This window comes from Hyla sarda, chromosome 2, assembly GCF_029499605.1.
Source record: "Hyla sarda isolate aHylSar1 chromosome 2, aHylSar1.hap1, whole genome shotgun sequence".
Classification (NCBI taxonomy): domain Eukaryota; kingdom Metazoa; phylum Chordata; class Amphibia; order Anura; family Hylidae; genus Hyla; species Hyla sarda.
In genome coordinates this window covers 437,410,727-437,431,447 of record NC_079190.1, presented here as the reverse complement: position 1 = coordinate 437,431,447, position 20,721 = coordinate 437,410,727, and the positions used below count along the sequence as shown (strand labels likewise).

General features: G+C 46.0%; 1 protein-coding gene across 8 annotated transcripts in view; it reads left to right on the top strand.

The window, feature by feature from the left end:
• The window catches only part of ITGAE (integrin subunit alpha E), a 179,621-nt gene that overhangs the window by 129,381 nt on the left and 29,519 nt on the right, over positions 1 to 20,721 (top strand). For all 8 annotated transcript variants that reach the window (XR_008889048.1, XR_008889049.1, XM_056559190.1 and 5 more), the window contains 2 exons: positions 17,072 to 17,173; positions 19,126 to 19,205. Coding sequence is in view for 6 of the 8 variants with exons in the window: in XM_056559190.1 (XP_056415165.1) it covers positions 17,072 to 17,173; positions 19,126 to 19,205 (182 nt within the window). In the remaining 2 variants the exon portion in view is untranslated. The remainder of the gene's footprint in view (positions 1 to 17,071; positions 17,174 to 19,125; positions 19,206 to 20,721) is intronic.

Below are 20,721 nucleotides of genomic sequence, written 5' to 3'. Positions count from 1 at the left end.
AACAATAAACGTTACGTTTTTTCTTTTTCAAATACTCCCATTAATAATATAGTTAAAAAAGCTATTACGAATAATTGGTATATTCTACAAGAGGACACTGACATAGCAATAACTACTAGTGAAAAACCTATCGTTACATATAGAAAAACGAAAACAATTGGAGATTTATTGAAAAGAGGAAAAAACGCAACGAGGCAGAATTGGTTGTCTGAATTACGCCCGAAAGGAAATTTTAGTTGCGGTTCATGTTCATTTTGCTCTCTAAATATGAAATGTAGAGTTGTAGAATTAGCAGGTAATACTATTAATGTGAAACAATGTATTACATGTAGATCCTCTCATGTAGTGTACGCATTGGTATGTAAATGTAAATTATTTTATATTGGGAAGACAAAGAGGCCCCTATTTCACAGAATCCGCGAACATGTTCGATCCCTCAGAACCGGCATCGGAGCCACTAGATTTATTCAACATATTAATGAAGTTCATTCGAAAGAAAAATACGGATTCCATTTTGTCGGACTTGAGAGGATCGAACATGGTATTGCTGGGAAAAATAAAGAAGAAATACTGTTAAAAAATGAAACTAAATGGATTCTTCGGTTAGAAGCAATGGGGCCTTTAGGTCTTAATGAACGTACTGAGCTCAGTGCACTACTAATTTAAATGAATGTCTTAGGAGTATCACACAGTTGTTTTTAACATTTTTAATTGCACTTACCTTTTGTTTGGCTCATTTCTATGGCAACGGAGGGGAGGGTTATTTAAATGTGTTTCCGGCTGGAAGACGATGTGGGCCAGTTGAAGCATATCTTGCGAAACGGCACCGTAGCCCCGAACGAACGTCCCCTTGTTGTTTGTCCACCCGTGTCTTGCACAGTTTATACCCTTCATGGATCAATAAAGAAGCTTGAAGTTTACGTAATTGGTGAGTTGCCCTGGTTTCTTTTTTCTCTTCTTTACGGATTATATGGATCTGTACTATCTATATAGGGTCACTGGTATACAGTATATATGGGATTTTACTATGTATATAGGGTCACTGGTACACAGTATATATGGATCTGTATTGTGTATATAGGGTCACTTTTGTACAGTATATATAGTTCTGTATTATGTATATAGGGTCACTAGTGTGCAGTATATTTGGTTCTGTACTATGTATATAGGGTCACTGGTGTACAATATATATGGATCTGTACTATGTATATAGGGTCCCTGGTATACAATATATATGGATCTGTACTATATAGTATATAGGTACTATATAGTATATATATATTGTATATAGGGTCACTGGTGTACAGTATATATGGGGCTGGTACTGTATATATAAGATCAGTATGGCTGGAGTAGCATATATATGGCACTACTACTATGTATATAGGGTCACAGGTTTATACAGTGTATATGGAGCAGTGCTATGTATGTTGGATGAGTATCCCTAGTGTACAGTATATATGGTTCTGTATTATGTATATGGGGTCACTAGTGTGCAGTATATCTGGTTCTGTACTATGTATATAGGGTCACTGGTGTACAGTATATATGGTTCTGTACTATGTATATAGGGTCACTAGTGTACAGTATATATGGCTCTGTACTATGTATATAGGGTCACTGGTATACAGTATATATGGGACTTTACTATTTATATAGGGTCACTGGTATACAGTATATTTGGATCTGTACTATGTATATAGGGTCAATGGTGTACAGTATACACGGTTCTGTATTATGTATATAGGGTTACTTGTGTACAGTATATATGGTTCTGTATTATGTATATAGGGTCACTGGTATACAGTATATATGGGGCTGGTACTGTATATATAAGGTCAGTATGGCTGGAGTAGCATATATATGGCACTACTACTATGTATATAGGGTCACAGGTTTACAGTGTATATGGAGCAATGCTATGTATGTTGGATGAGTATCCCTAGTGTACAGTATATATGGGGCTGTACTATGTTTACAGGATCTGCATCCCTGTTATACAGTATATACAATATATACAATACAATATATACATAGTACGACTGAAAAAAGACATCTGTCCATTGCAATATATGGAGCTGGTTTTACGAATATATGGTCATTGTCAGTGGTGTCCAGTATATATGGAGGCTGGTTCTTTTTATTCATGGGCACTGTTGTACAGTATGGTGCTGGTTCTGTGTATATAGGGTCACTGGTGTACAGTATATATGGTTCTATACTATGTATATAGGGACACTGGTTTACAGTATATATGGGAGTGTACTATCTATATAGGGTCACTAATTTACAGTATATTTGTGTTGGTTCGATTTCTATAGGGTATATTAGTGTAGATTTTATATGGGACTGGTTCTATGTATATAGGGTCTGTGGGGGAGATTGATCAAAACTTGTTTAGAGGAAAAGTTGTGCACAATCCCTACCTAATTCCTTAAGGGTGAGTGTACGGACCCAAAAGTTGATCCTGTGCAACTGTACGGACCCCAGCAAGTTCCCTGCATGAGTCCCGTTCATCATAAAAACACCCATGCACAGAACTTGTTGGGTGTCCTACCGTTGCCTCGGCAACTGTACCACCCAGTATCAGCTGCCTCTCTGCACACCAAACTGTGCAGATCTACCAGGACAGCAGCTTCAGACACTTAAAAAAAAAACAACAAAAAAAAACATGGCATCCACATTTTGCTAACAAGGTTTTTCACACACAGAAATAAAATAAATGAGTCAAACAAGTCAAAGAAAGGTTAAAAAAGGGTAACTTTATTTATTATTTATTACAATGTTTGTGTAGGGTTTTTTGTAACCTCCCATCACTCACAAAGAGCGTACAGTAACTAACTCAGGACAGGAAAAACCTCCAGAGGGGAGGAAACCTGTAGGGAATCCATGGCTACTGTATTACCCTTCCTCTGGGCATACTAAAGGAGGTTACCTCTATAATTTGGGCAAATGTATCTGTGTATGTGCGTGATTCCAGAGGTTATGCCTTCAGCCAGCTTCTTGCTGTAGGTCCGCAAATGTGACTCCACATCCTGGATATACTGCATCTAATATAGAAAAAGAAAAGAAAAGAAAGAAAAAGAAAAGAAAGATTATTTACATGTTTATTATAGAAATGTACATGGAACGACACTAACTAATCCTGTGTATGAATCTGCATTCCCAGGTTCCTACAGTGTCCAGCATCGGCCCCTCACTGATGGAGAATGAGCAGAAGTGTTATTTCTGCTCAGTGCTGCTCTCTGGTGGACAGTGTTTATGACATCACATGTATAACATGCTGCTCCTCCTGGGAGTTCAATTTGGGCAGTGCTGCTCTCTGATTGGCTGAAATCCAGAGAGCTTTTTAATATATTCTGTATGACTTTTACCTAAGGGATTTTTCTATAAGGTTTATTAAAATGGCGCTACTCCATATGGAGTGCTTTATATTTGTTTCTCCTAACCGAACACTCAGTATATATAATGTCATTTTGTGGCACCCAACAGCCCGGGCCTGTAGGTTTCTTACACAGATTAGTGCAGCTCCGGCAGGCTCAATGAGCAGCGCTGGCTGCCGGGACGTCTGATGAGTGATGCTCTGGACCAGTGTTTCCCAACCAGGGTGCCCCCAGCTGTTGCAAAACTCCCAGCATGCCCGGCAGTCTGCAGGGTATTATCTCTTTAACCCCTAGAGGATGCAGGGTGTACAAGTACGCCCTTGGTGCCTTTTACTTAGCACACCAGGACATTCTATGTGTACGCCCTGGGTTCCGTCGCGACTATAAAGCGAGTGCAGGAGCTGTGCTCACATCATAGACCACGGGTCCAGGGACCTGCCTGTAATGGCGAACATTAGCAATCGCGCTGATGTTCGCCATTAACTCGCGCTGATGTTCGCCCGCGTCACGGCCATGGGGATCAAATCAGCCAAGATGGCTGCTGAGGTCACCTAACCTGCCTCCTATGCATAGCACTGATAACATTTTTTCCAATTTTTAGATTGCAGAATTAAAATTTTTTAAAGTAATTAAGCCCCTCCCCCAATGATCGTGTATGGTGCTGATTTAAAGGGGTACTCTGCCCCTAGACATCTTATCCCCTATCCATCACTGGGGACCCCCCACGATCTCGACTGCGGCACCCCAGACATGACGTCCGTCACACCCCCTCCCATAGACTTGCATTGAGGGGGCGTGGTTGTGATGTCACGAGCCTCCGGCGCTCTAAATGAACACCTGGTGCAGCAGGGAGATCGCGGTGGTCCCCAGTGGCGGGACCCCCACCATCAGACATCTTATCCCCTTTCATTTGGATAGGGCATAAAATGTCTAGGGGTGCAGTACACCCCTTTAACCCCTTAAGGACCTAGGGCGTATGGATACTCCCTGGCTTCCTGGTACTTAAGGACCCAGGACGTATCCATATGCCCGTGGGAATTCCGGACTAGGGTGACTGCTGTAATCTATCAGCAGGTACCCCGCGCAAATTTCCAGGGGGGTCATCACCCATGTCGGCGATCGCCGCAAATTGCCTGTGAATTCACACTGGCGATTTGCGCTGATTCTGGGTCATACGGTTCTATGGGGACCCGGTTGTCCAAGTCACCCACGATCCCCATGAAGGGATAGCAGTGAGGTGGCAGGGGTGTCGCCCCTCCTATCCCTGCTATTGGTCGTCAAGAAGATCGGGGGCGGGGGGGGGGGGTTAACTTTCGGTTTCCCTGTTCTGCCCACTCACAATAGGCGGGGCAGAAACTGACAGGGACCGTCGCCAAAGTCCACTTACCCATCAGCGGCGGTGTGAGGTGGAATTTTGTGCCCTGTGAAGACTTACATTCGCTCCTCCCCCAGCTCTCCAAAGGTACACGCCTCCCTCATCCCTTCCCTGAGCTCGGGAGGACCCAGATCTGCACGGGGAGAAAGACACAAGAGCTGTGCTCCTCATCTCCCCTGCCTGAGCTCTGACTGTGTTTACTGAACAGGATGACAAAGTACACGGGCTGGGGATTCATACACTGCAGGGACTGGGGAATAAATCTCTGACTGGGGGTGATATCTATGTGAGAAGGGGGGGCACATGCTGGGAGTTGTAGTCCCTGTTATGTGTGTGTATTCTAGTGGTTCCCAACCAGGGAATGCTGGGAGTTGTAGTCCCTGTTATGTGTGTATGGATGCTAGTGGTTCCCAACCAGGGAATGCTGGGAGTTGTAGTCCCTGTAATGTGTGTGTGTGTGTGTGTGTGTGTGTGCTAGTGGTTCCCAACCAGGGAATGCTGGGAGTTGTAGTCCCTGTTATGTGTTTGTGTATGCTAGTGGTTCCCAACCAGGAAGTGCTGGGATTTGTAGTCCCTGTTATGTGTGTGTGTGTGTATGCTAGTGGTTCCCAACCAGGGAATGCTGGGAGTTGTAGTCCCTGTTATATATGTGTGTGTGTATGTGTGTGTGTATGCTAGTGTTTCCCAACCAGGGAATGCTGAGAGTTGTAGTCCCTGTTATGTGTGTGCATGACAATGGTGTTTGCCCTGTAGAGGTGTGGTGAACTACGACTCCCAGGAGACTACAGAGGCAGCATGCTGGTGTTATACCACATACTGAAGACTCCTGAATGACACATGCTGGGAGTTGTAGTCCCTTTTGTGTGTGTATGACAGTGTATCGCAACCAGGGCTGATTTATATTAGTGTTCTGTGTATAACTTTGCACAGGCTGTATATATATATATATATATATATATATATATATATATATACAGCCTGTGCAAAGTTATACACAGAACACTAATATAAATCAGCCCTGGTTGCGATACACTGTCATACACACACAAAAGGGACTACAACTCCCAGCATGTGTCATTCAGGAGTCTTCAGTATGTGGTATAACACCAGCATGCTGCCTCTGTAGTCTCCTGGGAGTCGTAGTTCACGTATATATATATAGGGGATGAGTATTTAACTCAGGGCGAGTTCACCACTCCTGGTGTGACGGAGCTTTCAAGGGCCACAAAGCACTCCGCGGGCATTCTGGGTAGGGGAATATGCAAAGCAGCTCATTACATCACCTTCTCAGGCGCTGTTCCCTGGTATCAGCTTAGCTCCAGTTACGGAATATAAAAAACTGATCAGGATTAATGCCAAGCCAGACTTACTCCCCAAAAGAGAAGTTTCTACCCATCTGCAGACAGCTGTTTCGGGGTTTATTGAAAGAGCTTTGAAAGAGCTTTATTGTCCGTTCAATCATTACAAGTCATACAATAAATTACAATCACACAAAGCATAAGAGAACAATACACAGCAAAGATTCCCTAATCTATACATCGCACATCATGCTACTCTAACACTCCGCTCAATCCTGTAATAGAAAAGCACAAGAGATCGAATAACAAAACAATACAATCTGTGATCGGGGTAGGGGCATGGGCTGTGGGGCGGGGGCGTGGGGGGTATCAGCGACTATGTGGGGGTGGGGAGGGGGCGGATCACAGGGCCAAACTGCTGGGCTTTATCTTCAAGGAGACATGGTAGAAGGAGAGGGGTCTTCACTCCTCTTCTTCCTCATCGACGGTCGGGCTGTCCAAGATGGAATAGTCTCTAAGCAGGCTCTTGATGAACCTGCGGCAGTCCGGGACGGACATGTTCTCCCTGTTGATCACAAGGCGGTTCCTGGCAAGCCACACTGCGTCCTTAAAACAGTTCATAAGGCACCAGGCCTCCTGGATAGCCTCCACGTCGTGGGTCCCAGGGAACAGACCGTAAAGCACCGAATGGTACGATAGGTAGTTCCTGGGTACAGAGTCTCTGAGTTCATGTTCCAGGGCGTCCAACAGACCCTGTGCAAAGGGGCACTGCCAAAACACGTGCAAAGATGTTTCCTCCACATAGGGGCACCGGGGGCAGTACTGGGTTGTGCACAAGTGTGTGTTTTTGAAATTCCCTCTCAGTATCCTGATTGTAAGGTCATGTATGGAGTGGCCTGTTTGGGTAAAATGGTGTCCAACTGGGGAGCAGTAGTACTTTTCTTTATGAATGTTGATGGAATGTCTGTGTGGAATGTCTGTGTGTCTGTGTGGCATCCCATGTCACACTTGGTGCATTGTATCATGTAGACCACATTTGGGGATGTGCAGGAGTATAGTCCCCTAATGTTATATGTCTTGTTGATGTGGGTGGCTTCCATCTTGGTGCAGATATGTTGACAGAGTTTACAGCGAGGTTTGGTGCAGGGTTTGGTCCCATTGTCTGTGTCTGTTCTTTCTGTAGGTAAATTTCGGCTGACCAGTTTTGTTGTAAATTGTGTGGTTGTCTGAAGGCCAAGATGGGAGGTTCAGGGAAGATTTCTTTTAGCATCTCAAAGCTTAGATTTGCTTTGGACTTGATAAAGGGAGGAATCCCGAAAGCTTGTCTCTACAAAATTCTGTTAGTCTAATAAAAAAGGTATTACAAGATACTGAAACATTTTTTGATTTGCATCTGCATCACTGTACTAATACGGCTACTCAAATTTACTATATAATATATATTTATTAGTGTGCTCTGTATAACGCAGGTTTCTTCTTTATGCCTGCTGAAATCGTCCACCAGGCATCCCGTGCCAATGCATGGGGAGCTCCTGACCCCCCCCCCCCATGTTGGTCAATTCAGACCGGAGATTTGCGGTGATTCCAGGTTATATGGGTCTCTGGTGACCCAGTAAATAAGGGTGTTCGGGGCTGTCCAACACGGTAGTTCGGGCAGAGTGGGGGAACTGTGATGTGAGCAGCGGTGGAGGTCCCTTAGCGATTGCGGGCGGCGATCCTCCTCTAGGTGTGGCGGGCAGCGATTGTGCTGTTGACGGGAGTCAGGAGGTGAGTAGTTGCCTAGCAACATCTGAAGGACCACAGTTTGGAGATCACTGTGCAATGTCTCTAAATTGTGGCCATCCAGATGTTGCATAACCACAACTCCCAGCATGCATTGACAGACCATACATGCTGGGAGTTGTAGTTTTGCAACAGCTGGAGGCTCACTGGTGGGGAAGCACTGAGTTAGGTTCTGTTACCCAACTGGGTGCTTCCTCACCAGTGGGCCTCCAGCTGTGATAAAACTACAATTCCCAGCATGCACTGATAGCTAAAGGGCATGCTGGGAGTTGTAGATATGCAACAGCTGAAGGCACACAAAAACAACTCTCAGCATGCCCAGACAGCCATCTGCTGTTCGTGCATGCTGGGAGTTGTAGTTATGCAAGATATGGATGGCTACAATTTAGAGACCACTGCACAGTGATCTCCAAACTGTGGCCCTCCAGATGTTGCTAGGTAAGTACTCACCTCCTGGCTCCCGTCAACAGCACAATCGCTTCCCGCCACATCTAGAGGAGGATCGCCACCCACAATTGGTAAGGGACCTCCACGAATGCTCACATCACAGTTCCCCGCTCTGCCCGGACTACCGTGGGTGGGCAGAATAGGGGAACTGAACTTTAACCCTCGTGCCACCTCCCCGATCTGCTATTGGTCGGTCGCTTCTGACCGGCCAATAGCACCCCTGCCACCTCACTCCTATCACTTCAGGGTGATCGAAGCTGTCTTGGACAGCCCCGAACACCCGTATTTACCGGGTCACCAGAGACCCATATGACCTGGAATCACCATAAAACTCCGGTCTGAATTGACCAACATGGTGGGGGAGGGGCTCAGGAGCCCCTCAGACATTGGCACTGCTGGACGTATACCCTGAGGGCATACAGGTACGCCCCTGGTCCTAGACAGGTTAATGATTTAACCCCTTAAGGACGCAGCCCATTTGGGCCTTAACCCCTTAAGGACCAGGCCATTTTACACCTTAGGACCAGAGCGTTTTTTGCACATCTGACCACTGTCACTTTAAACATTAATAACTCTGGAATGCTTTTAGTTATCATTCTTTTTTTATATAACTGTTTATTTTCATTTTCAAAAAGAAAACATACAATATCAACATTAAGTGAAATATACAAGATTGGGAAAATAACACTTTCAATATTCTCGGTCTGCAACATATGTAGAGTAGTTCAAATAGTACCTTGAAATGTTCAGTCATAAAGAGAGAAGTCCAATAAGAACATTTGTATAACATTGAGATGCAAAATCTTTTCACTTTAGTAAGTAAATATTTCGTAACAGTAAATACAGTCAAGGCAGTTTGTCAAAACATTTATATTTTAGCAATATATCTATATAATAACAATATATCAAACTGTTGTGTGGGCATGCTGGGAGTTGTAGTTTTGCAACATCTGGAGGGTTACAGTTTAGAGACCACTATAGCCCTCCAGATGTTGCTAAGTAACTCACCGGCTTCCGTCGGATCCAGGGAGCTGCGTCACCGTCCTCTTCTTCCGCCGATCGTCGCCCGCTGCCACCGCTGATCGTCGCCCGCTGCCGTCGCCGATGGGTAAGTGAATCTTCAGCGCCGGTCCCTTTCGGTTTCCCCGTCCTGCCCCCCCCTATTGTGGGTGGGCAGAACGAGGAAACCGAAAGTAAACCCCTCCGCCCCCGATCTGCTATTGGTGGTCGCGTCTAGACCACCAATAGCAGAGATAGGAGGGGTGGCACCTCTGCCACCTCACTCCTATCGCTACAGGGGGATCGTGGGTGTCTAGGACATCCGCGATCCCCCTTCTATTCCGGGTCACCGGGTCACCATAGACCCGTAATGACCCGAAATCGGCGCAAATCACAAGAATGAATTCACTTGCGATTTGCGCCGATCGCCGACATGGGGGGGTCTAATGACCCCCCTGGGCATTTGCGCGGGGTGCCTGCTGATAGATATCAGCAGTCACCCCGGCCCGACGCGCGGCGGGGACCGAAATTCCTACGGGCGTACAGGTACGCCCTTGGTCCTTAAGTACCAGGGAGCAAAGGCGTACCTGTACGCCCTTGGTCCTTAAGGGGTTAAGGACGCAGACAATTTTATTTTTACGTTTTCGTTTTTTCCTCCTCACCTTCAAAAAATCATAACTCTTTTATATTTTCATCCACAGACTAGTATGAGGGCTTGTTTTTTGCGCGACCAGTTGTCCGTTGTAATACCATCACTCACTTTACCATAAAATGTATGGCGCAACCAAAAAAATATTATTTGTGTGGGGAAATTAAAAAGAAAACCGCAATTTTGCTAATTTTGGAAGGTTTCGTTTTCACGACGTACAATTTACGGTAAAAGTGACATGTGTTATTTATTATTTGGGTCAATATGATTAAAATGATACCCATGATAACATACTTTTCTATTACTGTTGCGCTTAAAAAAAATCACAAACTTTTTAACCAAATTAGTACGTTTAAAATCCCCCTATTTTGAAGACTTATAACTTTTTCATTTTTTTGTACAAGCGCCGGTATGAGGGCTAATTTTTTGCGCCGTGATCTGTACTTTTTATTGATACCATATTTGCTTATATAAAACTTTTAATACATTTTTTATTCATTTTTTTGGGAATAAAATGTTATAAAAAAGCAGCTATTTTGGATTTTTGTTTTTTACGTTCACGCCGTTCACCGCACGGTATCATTAACATTTTATTTTAATAGTTCAGATATTTACACACACGGCGATACCAAATATGTATATAAAATATTTTTTTAACACTTTTTGGGGGTGAAATAGGGAAAATGGGACAATTTAGGTTTTTATTGGGGGAGGGGGTTTTTCAAATTTTTTGAACTTTATTTTTTAACTTTTTTTACTTTTAATTTTACACTTTAATAGTCCCCATAGGGGACTATTTATAGCAATCGTTCGATTGCTAATCCTGTTCAGTGCTATGTATAGGACACAGCACTGATCAGGGTTATCGGTCATCTTCTGCTCTAGTCTGCGGGAAGGCAAATCAGAGCAGAAGACTCCCGGAAGACAGCGGAGGCAGGTGAGGGGACCTCCGGCTGCCGTGCTGGATGATCGGATCGCCCTGGCAGCACTGCGGGCGATCTGATCATCCAATTAAGTGACCGTAATGCTGCAGATGCTGTGAGCGGTATTGATCACGGCATCTGAGGGGTTAATGGCGGACATCCACGGGATCGCGGGTGTCCGCCATTACCGGCGGGTCCCTGGCTGCGATCAACAGCCGGGACCTGCCGCGCATGATCTGGGCATCGCTCCGATGCCCGTGGTTATGCTTAGGACGTAAATGTATGTCCTGGTGCGTTAACTGCCACGTCACCATGACGTACATACGTGTTATTTCTCCTGTAAATCCCTCCTGCTGTGCAATAAATGCTGACATGAACTGTAAAAACTCTGTGCATCTCTGCTTCCCTGTATGAACCCCGTGCATCTCTGCTTCCCTGTATGAACCCCGTGCATCTCTGCTTCCCTGTATGAACCCTGTGCATCTCTGCTTCCCTGTATGTACCCCGTGCATCTCTGCTTCCCTGTAGGAACCCCATGCATCTCTGCTTCCTTGTATGAACCCCGTGCATCTCTGCTTCCCTGTATGAACCCCGTGCATTTCTGCTTCCCTGTGTGAACCCTGTGCATCTCTGCTTCCCTGTAGGAACCCCATGCATCTCTGCTTCCCTGTATAAACCCCGTGCATTTCTGCTTCCCTGTGTGGACCCTGTGCATATCTGCTTTCCTGTGTGAACCCTATGCATATCTGCTTCCCTGTAGGAACCCCCTGCATCTCTGCTTCCCTGTAGGAACCCTGTGCATCTCTGCTTCCCTGTATGAACCCAGTGCATCTCTGCTTCCCTGTATTAACCCCATGTATTTCTGCTTCCCTGTATGAACCCCATGTATTTCTGCTTCCCTGTATGAACCCCATGCATCTCTGCTTCCCTGTATGAACCCCGTGCATCTCTGCTTTCCTGTATGAACCCATGCATCTCTGCTTCCCTGTATGAACCCCGTGCATCTCTGCTTCCCTGTATGAACCCCATGTATTTCTGCTTCCCTGTATAGACTCCATGCCTTTCTGCTTCCCTGTATGAACCCTGTGCATCTCTGCTTCCCTGTACGAACACCGTACCTTTCTACGTCCCTGTATGAACCCCGTGCATCTCTGCTTCCCAGTATGAACCCCGTGCATTTCTGCTTCCCTGTATGAACCCTGTGCATTTCTGCTTCCCTGTATGAACCCCGTGCATCTCTGCTTCCCTGTATGAACCCCGTGCATCTCTGCTTCCCTGTACGAACCCTGTGCATCTCTGCTTCCCTGTATGAACCCTGTGCATTTCTACATCCCTGTATGAACCCCGTGCATCTCTGCTTCCCTGTATGAACCCCGTGCATCTCTGCTTCTCTGTATGGATCCCTGTGCATTTCAGCTTCCCTGTATGAACCCTGTGCATTTCTACATCCCTGCATGAACTCTGACATATAAATGCACATGGTTTATACAATGATGTTCATGTCCTGTACAAACCCCGTGCATTTCTATGTCCTATTTAAGGGGCTAATGAACACCCCATGAAAAAGCAGAAACCAGCCCGTGCAGTTCGTCCTCCCCCTTGCAGCCCGAGGAAACCTGCGTTATAGACAGCACACTAATATATATATATATACAGTCGCCCCTCAACATATGATGGTAATGCGTTCCAAATGAACCATCGTTTGTTGAAACCATTGATGTTGAGGGATCCGCGCAATGTAAAGTATAGGAAGCTGTACTCACCTGTCCCCGCTGCACCGGACCCGTCACCGCTGCCCTGGATGTCGCCTTCCATCGCTGTTGCCACGTCCCCAATGCTCCGGACGTCTCTGCTTCCCCGGGATACTACGCACGTATGCCTCTCCTATTGGATGACGGTTCGGCGTGCACGGGACGTGATGACGATGATGGAGAGCGCCGGCGATGGAGGGGATGGTGAAGAGGATACTCCGGAGCCCCGAGGACAGGTAGAAGACCATCACCGGAGCACACGGGGCACCGTAAACGGCTATCTGGCGGCAGCTGAAGCAGTCATACACTGTCATACACACACAAAAAGGACTACAACTCCCAGCATATGTCATTCAGGAGTCTTCAGTCTGTGGTATGCTGCCTCTGTAGTCTCCTGGGAGTTGTAGTTCACCACACCTCTACAGGGCATACACCAGTGTTTCCCAACCAGGGTGCCTCCAGGTGTTGCAAAACTACAACTCCCAGCATTTCCTGGTTGGGAAACACTGGCATACACACACATAACAGGGACTACAACTCCCAGCATTCCCTGGTTGGGAACCACTAGCATACACACACACACACACACACACATATAACAGGGACTACAACTCCCAGCATCCCCTGGTTGGGAAACACTAGCATACACACATAACAGTGACTACAACTCCCAGCATTCCCCAGTTGGTAACCACTGGCATACACACACACACACATAACAGGGATTACAACTCCCAGCATCCCCTGGTTGGGAAACACTAGCATACACACACATAACTGGGATTACAACTCCCAGCATCCCCTGGTTGGGAAACACTAGCACACACACACACATAACAGGGACTGCAACTCCCAGCATTCCCTGGTTGGGAACCACTAGCATACACACACATAACAGGGACTACAACTCCCAGCATTCCCTGGTTGGGAAACACTAGCACCCATACACACATAACAGGGACTACAACTCCCAGCATTCGCTGGTTGGGAACCACTAACACACACACACCCATGTGTGTGTAGAAATCAGCCCCTGCAGTGTATGAATCCCCAGCCTGTGTACTTTGTCATCCTGTTCAGTAAACACAGTCAGAGCCCAGGCAGGGGAGTTGAGGAGCACAGCTCTGGTGTCCTTCTCCCCGTGCCGACCTGCGTCCTCCGAGGGGAGGGGAGATGCGGGAGCCATGCTCCTCCTCTCTCCCCCTGCTCTGGCTTGTTTCTCCCCGTGCAGACCTGCGTCCTCCCGAGCTCAGGGAGGAGAGATGAGGGAGGGGGCGTGTATCTCCTCCCTCCCCTTGCTCTGCCCTCCCCCAGCTCTAGCTTCGGAAATCTTTGGAGAGCTGGGGGAGGAGCAGACGTAAGTCTTCACGGGGGGCAAAATTCCACCTCATAAGTGGCAGCAGGCAGCGATCGTCGGCGGAGATCGACGGAAGAAGAGGATGGCAATGCGGCTCCCTGGATCCTACTGAAGCCGATGAGTTGCCTAGCAACATCTGGAGGGCTACAGTCTGAGACCACTATACAGTGGTCTCTTAACTGTAGCCCTCCAGATGTTGCAAAACTGCAACTACCAGCATGCCCAGACAGCTGTTTGCTGTGTGGGCATGCTGGGATTTGTAGTTTTGCAACATCTGGAGGGCCACAGTTTGGAGATCACTGTGCAGTGGTCTCTAAACTGTAGCCCTCCAGATGTTGCAAAACTGCAAATCCCAGCATGCCCAAACAACAAACAGCTGTCTGGGAGTTGTATTTGCGTACCTCCAGCTGTTGCATAACTTCATCTCCCAGCATGCCCTTTGGCGATCAGTACATGCTGGGAGTTGAAGTTTTGCAACAGCTGGAGGCACACTAGTTGGAAAATACTGAGTTAGGTAATAGAACCTAACTGAAGGTTTTCCAACCAGTGTGCCTCCAGCTGTTGCAAAAGTACAACTCCCAGCATGCACGATCTGTCAGTACATGCTGGGAGTTGTAGTTTTGAAACAGCTGGAGGTTTGCCCCTTCATGTGAATGTACAGGGTACATTTACACGGACGAGTTTACAGTGAGTTTTCTGCTTCAAATTTGGGCTTTGGCAAATTTTTCGCCGCAGCACAAACTCCTAGCGGGAAGCTCAAAGTAACCCGCCAGTGCGTACGTACCCTAAAAACACTACACTAACACATAATAAAGGGTAAAACACTACATATACCCCCCCCCCTTACACTGCCCCCCCCCCCCCCCCCCCCCCAATAAAAATGAAAAACGTATTGTACGGCAGTGTTTCCAAAACGGAGCTTCCAGCTGTTGCAAAACAACAACTCCCAGCATTTTCAGACAGCCACTGACTGTCCAGGCATGCTGGGGGTTTAGCAACAGCTGGAGGCATCCTGATAGGGGTATTCTATGCCAGTGATTCCCAATGTCCACCCCTATGCAATCCCTAATTTAGTCCTCAAATGCGCATGGTGCTCTCTCACTTCAGAGCCCTGTTGTATTTCAAGGAAACAGTTTAGGGCCACATATGGGGTATTTCCGTACTCGGGAGAAATTGCACTACAAATTTTGGGGGTCTTTTTCTCCTTTTACCCCTTATGAAAAGGAAAAGTTGTGGGCTACACCATTCGCCGAATTTTCCAAATTTATTTGTGGTGAACCGGTATTAAAAACGACTATTTCTGGGCTACAGAGAGCCTCAATAGGGGTGTAGAACACTTTGCCTTGTCGTAACACGCATAGGGAGTGTGCTGTGTTAGTGAAATAATACTGTTATTCAGTATTACATGCAGATTACAGGCATCACTAATAGAATCACTGCTGCAGAGCGTCTGAGTGTGGCAGCAGTGAGACCATATGGCGTCAAATGGCAGCAGATGGGTTGCTGGTCGAGACACGACCGCTAGCTGATACCAGGAGCTCAGGCCTCTTGCTGCAATTCCTGGTGCTACTCGTCCATAGTCTGCTGTGAACTCTGCCTGTGCCTAATGAATTTCGGACTCCTCTGTGCATGTCCTGGCACATCTCTTCCTGACATACTTAATGCGTATATGCGGGGAGTACAATACGCTCCACTACGCTTAAAACAGTATTTGTCTACATCAACAGGTGTGTACTTTTGGCTGGCCTTTCACAGTATCTAGGCCCTTAAGATCTTAACAGGGACAAAATGGCACACAACTTAGATGTACGTATGTGGTATCAACTTATGAGGGGAGGACAATGCGCTCCAGTATGCTTAAAACATTATTTGTCTACAACACCAGCAGGTGTGTACTTTTGGCTGGCCTTTCACGGTATCTAGGCCCTTAAAACCTTAACAGGAACAAAATAGTCCACCACTTACATGTACGGATGTGGTTTGCACTCATGAGGGGAGGACAATGCGCTCCAGTACGCTTAAAAACAGTATTTGTCTAGTATTTGTCTGGTGTGTACTTTTGTCTGGCCTTTCACAGCATCTAGGCCCTTAAGACTTTAACAGGAACAAAATGGTACACCACTTAGATGTACGCCCAGGTTACACTTAATAGAGGACAATAAGCTTTGAGTGCTCTGCTCACCCTAACTGGCTGGCTACTATTAACTTATCAGTTGTTGTACACACAAGTGCTGCAGCACACAGTCACTGTATACTACCCCCCAAAATTGCACTTTCTCTCTAATTATCACTCCCTTCCCTATCAGTGCTTCTAGGCTGGATTTGGACTTGAGGTGCTGCTGTAAAAAAGCTTTTCTGTGCAACACATTGCTCTTTGTCCCTCTCTCTCTGGAATAGAAAGCTGATGTAACTGGGAAGTGAATCACTGCTGTAAAAATGCTTTTCTGTGCAACACACACTGCTGTCTGTCCCTCTCTCTCTCTCTCTCTGCAATAAAAGGCGGAAGTGACTGGCCGTAAGATGGCTGCTGATTATATAGGGCTGTGACATCACAGGGGTGGCTGACTGCTGATAGGCTGCATGCTCCATGTGATTCAAGGTCATCCCGCCGACCCTTGTTCCCGCCTTCCCAGGATTCCTTGCCCCATGTCCTCACATGTGGATCTGTCATTTTAGATGCCCACTGGAGCCTGGACCACACTAAATGGAGTTTAATGAAGCGATTCGTGCAATCATATCGCTGTGATATTTGCATTCGTTGGGAATCAAATTTTTCCGGAAATTCGTAACGAATTTGGATTAGTCAGATTCGATTTGCTCATCCCTAGTTTAAGATGGCACTAGGACCAGCACGGACATTGCCAAAATAAAAGCTAAGACCATTTTTTTGGTGGCAGATTTTCTGCCCATGAAATTTCATAGTATGCAGCTGAATACTATGACAACAAAGGACTCCATTGCATCAGAATTTCCAAGCATAATTTCTAATGTAGTGTGAACCCAGCCTTTTGTGTCTTCCTTTCTGTTTTTGTCATGTATTTCACAGTTTGACTACATAATACATTGTATATTTGCTGTCATTAATAGTTTTTGTATTTTACGTTTAGCCTAATAAACCCGGGATTGAATGTTCTCCTCCAAAAATGATTCCCTCAGCTTATTCTTCTATGACGTGTGGAATCCAACACCCTGTGTTTAAAGCATCTACTGTAAGTTTACCATTTACATTTAAGGCCTCATTCACATCATGTTTTCTGCCTGTCAGTCAAGGAAGTGCTGGGAAATGAGGTTAAGCAAGCAGGTGTGTCAGGTTGTGGCACTTGAGCAGCTCAGCTCCACCTTACTGACACTTGGCTATGAAAAAAAAGGAGGTTTTATAGGTTTGGCAACCACCATCATTTCATGAAAAGATACAGTTTTCTTTTATACCCTAACAGCTATCCAACAGTGTCTGCCGCACATAGCAGCAAATACAGCGGACAGATTCCTTTTAGTAGAAAAGTTTTCATGTTATGCTTGGTGTAAAATTGTGTATATTAGTTGTATTTTCTACATAGCCTGAGTCCAGGGCAGCTTAAAGGGGTACTCTGAGAAACTAAACCCACAGCCCATCCTTTCCCTCTCATTATATTTAGCAGTTTTCCCTCTTTGGTTGTCACTTACATGCATTAAGTGAGGGAATTACATCATCCAGCCATCCACCCTGTCTCTGTCCAAATCCCTCTCTAAAAGCAGCCCCCATTCTTCTGAGAGACACAGACCATGTTTTTTCTGCCCAGCACTGATGAGTCTCTCTTTAGAGCCGAGAACTGGGAGGTGTGTGCAGCCTGAGCCTGAGTTCAGACACTAAACCTCTCTCTGTTGCTCAGAGCAGGAAGGTGGAGGCTGCTCTCAAAGAGTGTTCTGGCTGGCAGAGCAGAGCTGAAGTGAATGCTGGGAAATGTAGGCAAGGGGAGGGAAGAATGGCAAAGAATATCAAGCAGCCAGAGAAGACAATAGGGGCCCAAGTAGCTATGCATATCAGGCAGAATGGTTTACAGGAAACATATCCAGTAGTGTGGTGGCTTTGGAGATATATATATATACTTCCCTAGAGAACCCCTGGTGCTCCAGCAGTCTGAACATTTTGTTCAGTGTGCTCGGAGCCAGGTGACGTGATCGTGACATCATGGCCATGCCCCTCGTGACGTCATGCAACGCCCTCTTCATCCATGTCAATGGAAGGGGGCGTGTTGGCCCACACGCCCCCTCCCATAGACATGCATTAAGGGGGCGTGGTGTGACATCACTAGGGGGCATGGCCATGTCATCATAACCACTGCTGCAGGAACCTGGCATTTGTTTAGAATGCCAGGTGCTGCGGGAGATCGTGGGGGGACCCAGCAGCGGGACCCCTACGATCAGACATCTTATCCCCTATCCTTTGGATAGGGGATAAGATGTCTAGCAGTGGAGTACCCCTTTAAGTTATATGGAACAATTCTATGGAAGGTTCTAAGAAACTTTCATTGAAAAGAATATGGCCGGCATTTATCATTGTAGGTGTAAGACAAGCATTTTTCTACACCTTTTATTTGTGTGCTGGTAATGTGTAGGAGCACCACATTTATTAAATGGTCGCAGAGTATTTGATACATTTTGTGCAGGTCACATTTTCTGAAATTTCTCTCTTCACATAAACCAAAAAGCTAAGTCTGGGCTGCTGTAGTTTTAGAAACTTTTCAGTGTCTTTTCGTCTTTTTTTGCAGCTTTTCACAAAAAGGCGCAGTTCATAAAACCCTTCCATATCATGTGTGTTGCCAAAATCAGTGGATTACAACTCAAAATCAGCAGAAATGTGTGAACCAAAAGGTGCCAAAAAAGGTGCAAATAAACCCTGCTTGCACCTTTTTTGCACCTTTTGTGGACAAAAAAACCTAAAGAGAATGATAAATGTTGGCCTATGTGTTTGCAGTGGCAGTATTCTAATAAAATGCCAGAAAAAACCTGTGTGGAAGCGTAGCCTTTCCCTCTGCAGTGCCTATTGCATATACCCAGTTATTGTATAAGTTGTAAATGTGTTAATATAATTTTATCTAAAATTTCTAACAATTGGACTGCTCTCACTGAGATTACACAACTGACTTTTCTTGATGCTAATAATCTATATCTTCTTCTGTAGGAGACATTTTCTATTATTTGGCAACTAACGGAAGAAAGATTTTCATCTCCGAAGGCCACCATTAATTATGTTGTCAACAAGTAAGTTGAATCCTATATGTAGAAATTCTAATGACTTTCACATTTTTTAACCTTTTTTTAATGAGGTACCGTATATACTCGAGTATAAGCCGAATTTTTCAGCACGATTTTTCGTGCTGAAAACGCCCCCCTCGGCTTATACTCGAGTGAACTATCCGCCTGTCAATCCCTTCTCAGTGGTCTTCAACCTGCGGACCTCCAGATGTTGCAAAACTACAACTCCCAGCATGCCCCCACAGCCATCGGTTGTCCGGGCATGCTGGGAGTTGTAGTTTTGAAACCTCTGGAGGTCCGCAGGTTGAAGACCACTGCGGCCTTCGTCATCATCCAGACTAACCCCCACCCCCACCCTTTAGTTTTCTACTCACCTCCCCTCGGTGGGAAGGGTGAGCCGGTCCGGGCCATCTATGCTACAGGGACCGTCTGGTGGGAAGGGTTAGTCGTTCCGGGTTGTCCTTTTTCACCGGGGGGGGGGGGGGGGGGGCCTGTTCTCCGCTCCGGGCCCGACCCCAGACTAGTGACGTTGCCTTGATGACGACGCACAGGGAAGTTCATGCGCAGGCATGCTGGGAGTTGTAGTTTTGCAACATCTGGAGGTCCGCAGGTTGAAGACCACTGATGAAGGGATTGACAGGCGGTAATGATGAAGGGGGGATGATGACGGGGGTCTGGATGATTACATGGGGGGGGGATGATGTATTTCAGACCCTAGGCTTATAGTCGAGTCAATAACTTTTCCTGGGTTTTTGAGGTGAAATTAGGGGCCTCGGCTTATATTCGGTTCGGCTTATACTCGAGTATATATGGAACACTTTGGTGTTCTGCGGAACATATTTTTCAGGGGTTTATTGGGATCTTACCTAGAACTATGTCATCTGGGAAATTGGCCAGGCACAAGACGGCTAGAATTGCCATTTCCTAGCAATGGGTTTGCTGCCATACACATATGTTCAGTCTTCAGATCTTCCAAATCACAATGGGAGAGATTTATCATTGCATTTTTTTTTTTTTCCGTGCTCCAGTCATACAAAGTGTTGCACGTGCGCCTAACCACTTTTTTGCTACTTTTGTAGGTACACATAAAGTAGCAAACAACCTTACCTGAGCAAATTTCAGCTTTGACCTTGCAGTGGTTGCTAATTTATGAAGTGTGAATGTTGCACATGGGCATGAAAAAAAGGTTGCACACCCCTCCAAAATGTCGCCAGGACAGACCTGGCTTACAAGAATGCCTTTGGAGGCAAAGTTGCAACTGTGAGGAAAGGAGGAATTATACAAAATGGTGTTCTGAAGTGATTAATTGTTTTAATGCTTACATGCACTAAATTTATCATTCTCCCCCCCCCCCCCCCATATCGAAGTATGATAAATGTGCCGCAACTACTTCCGAACTCACTTTCCAAAGACAACAATGATAAATCTTCTCCATAAAAGGGGTATTCCAGCCATAGAAATCTTATAGGGGATAAGATGTCTGATTGCGGGGGGCCCACCTCTGGAACTCCTGCGATCTCCG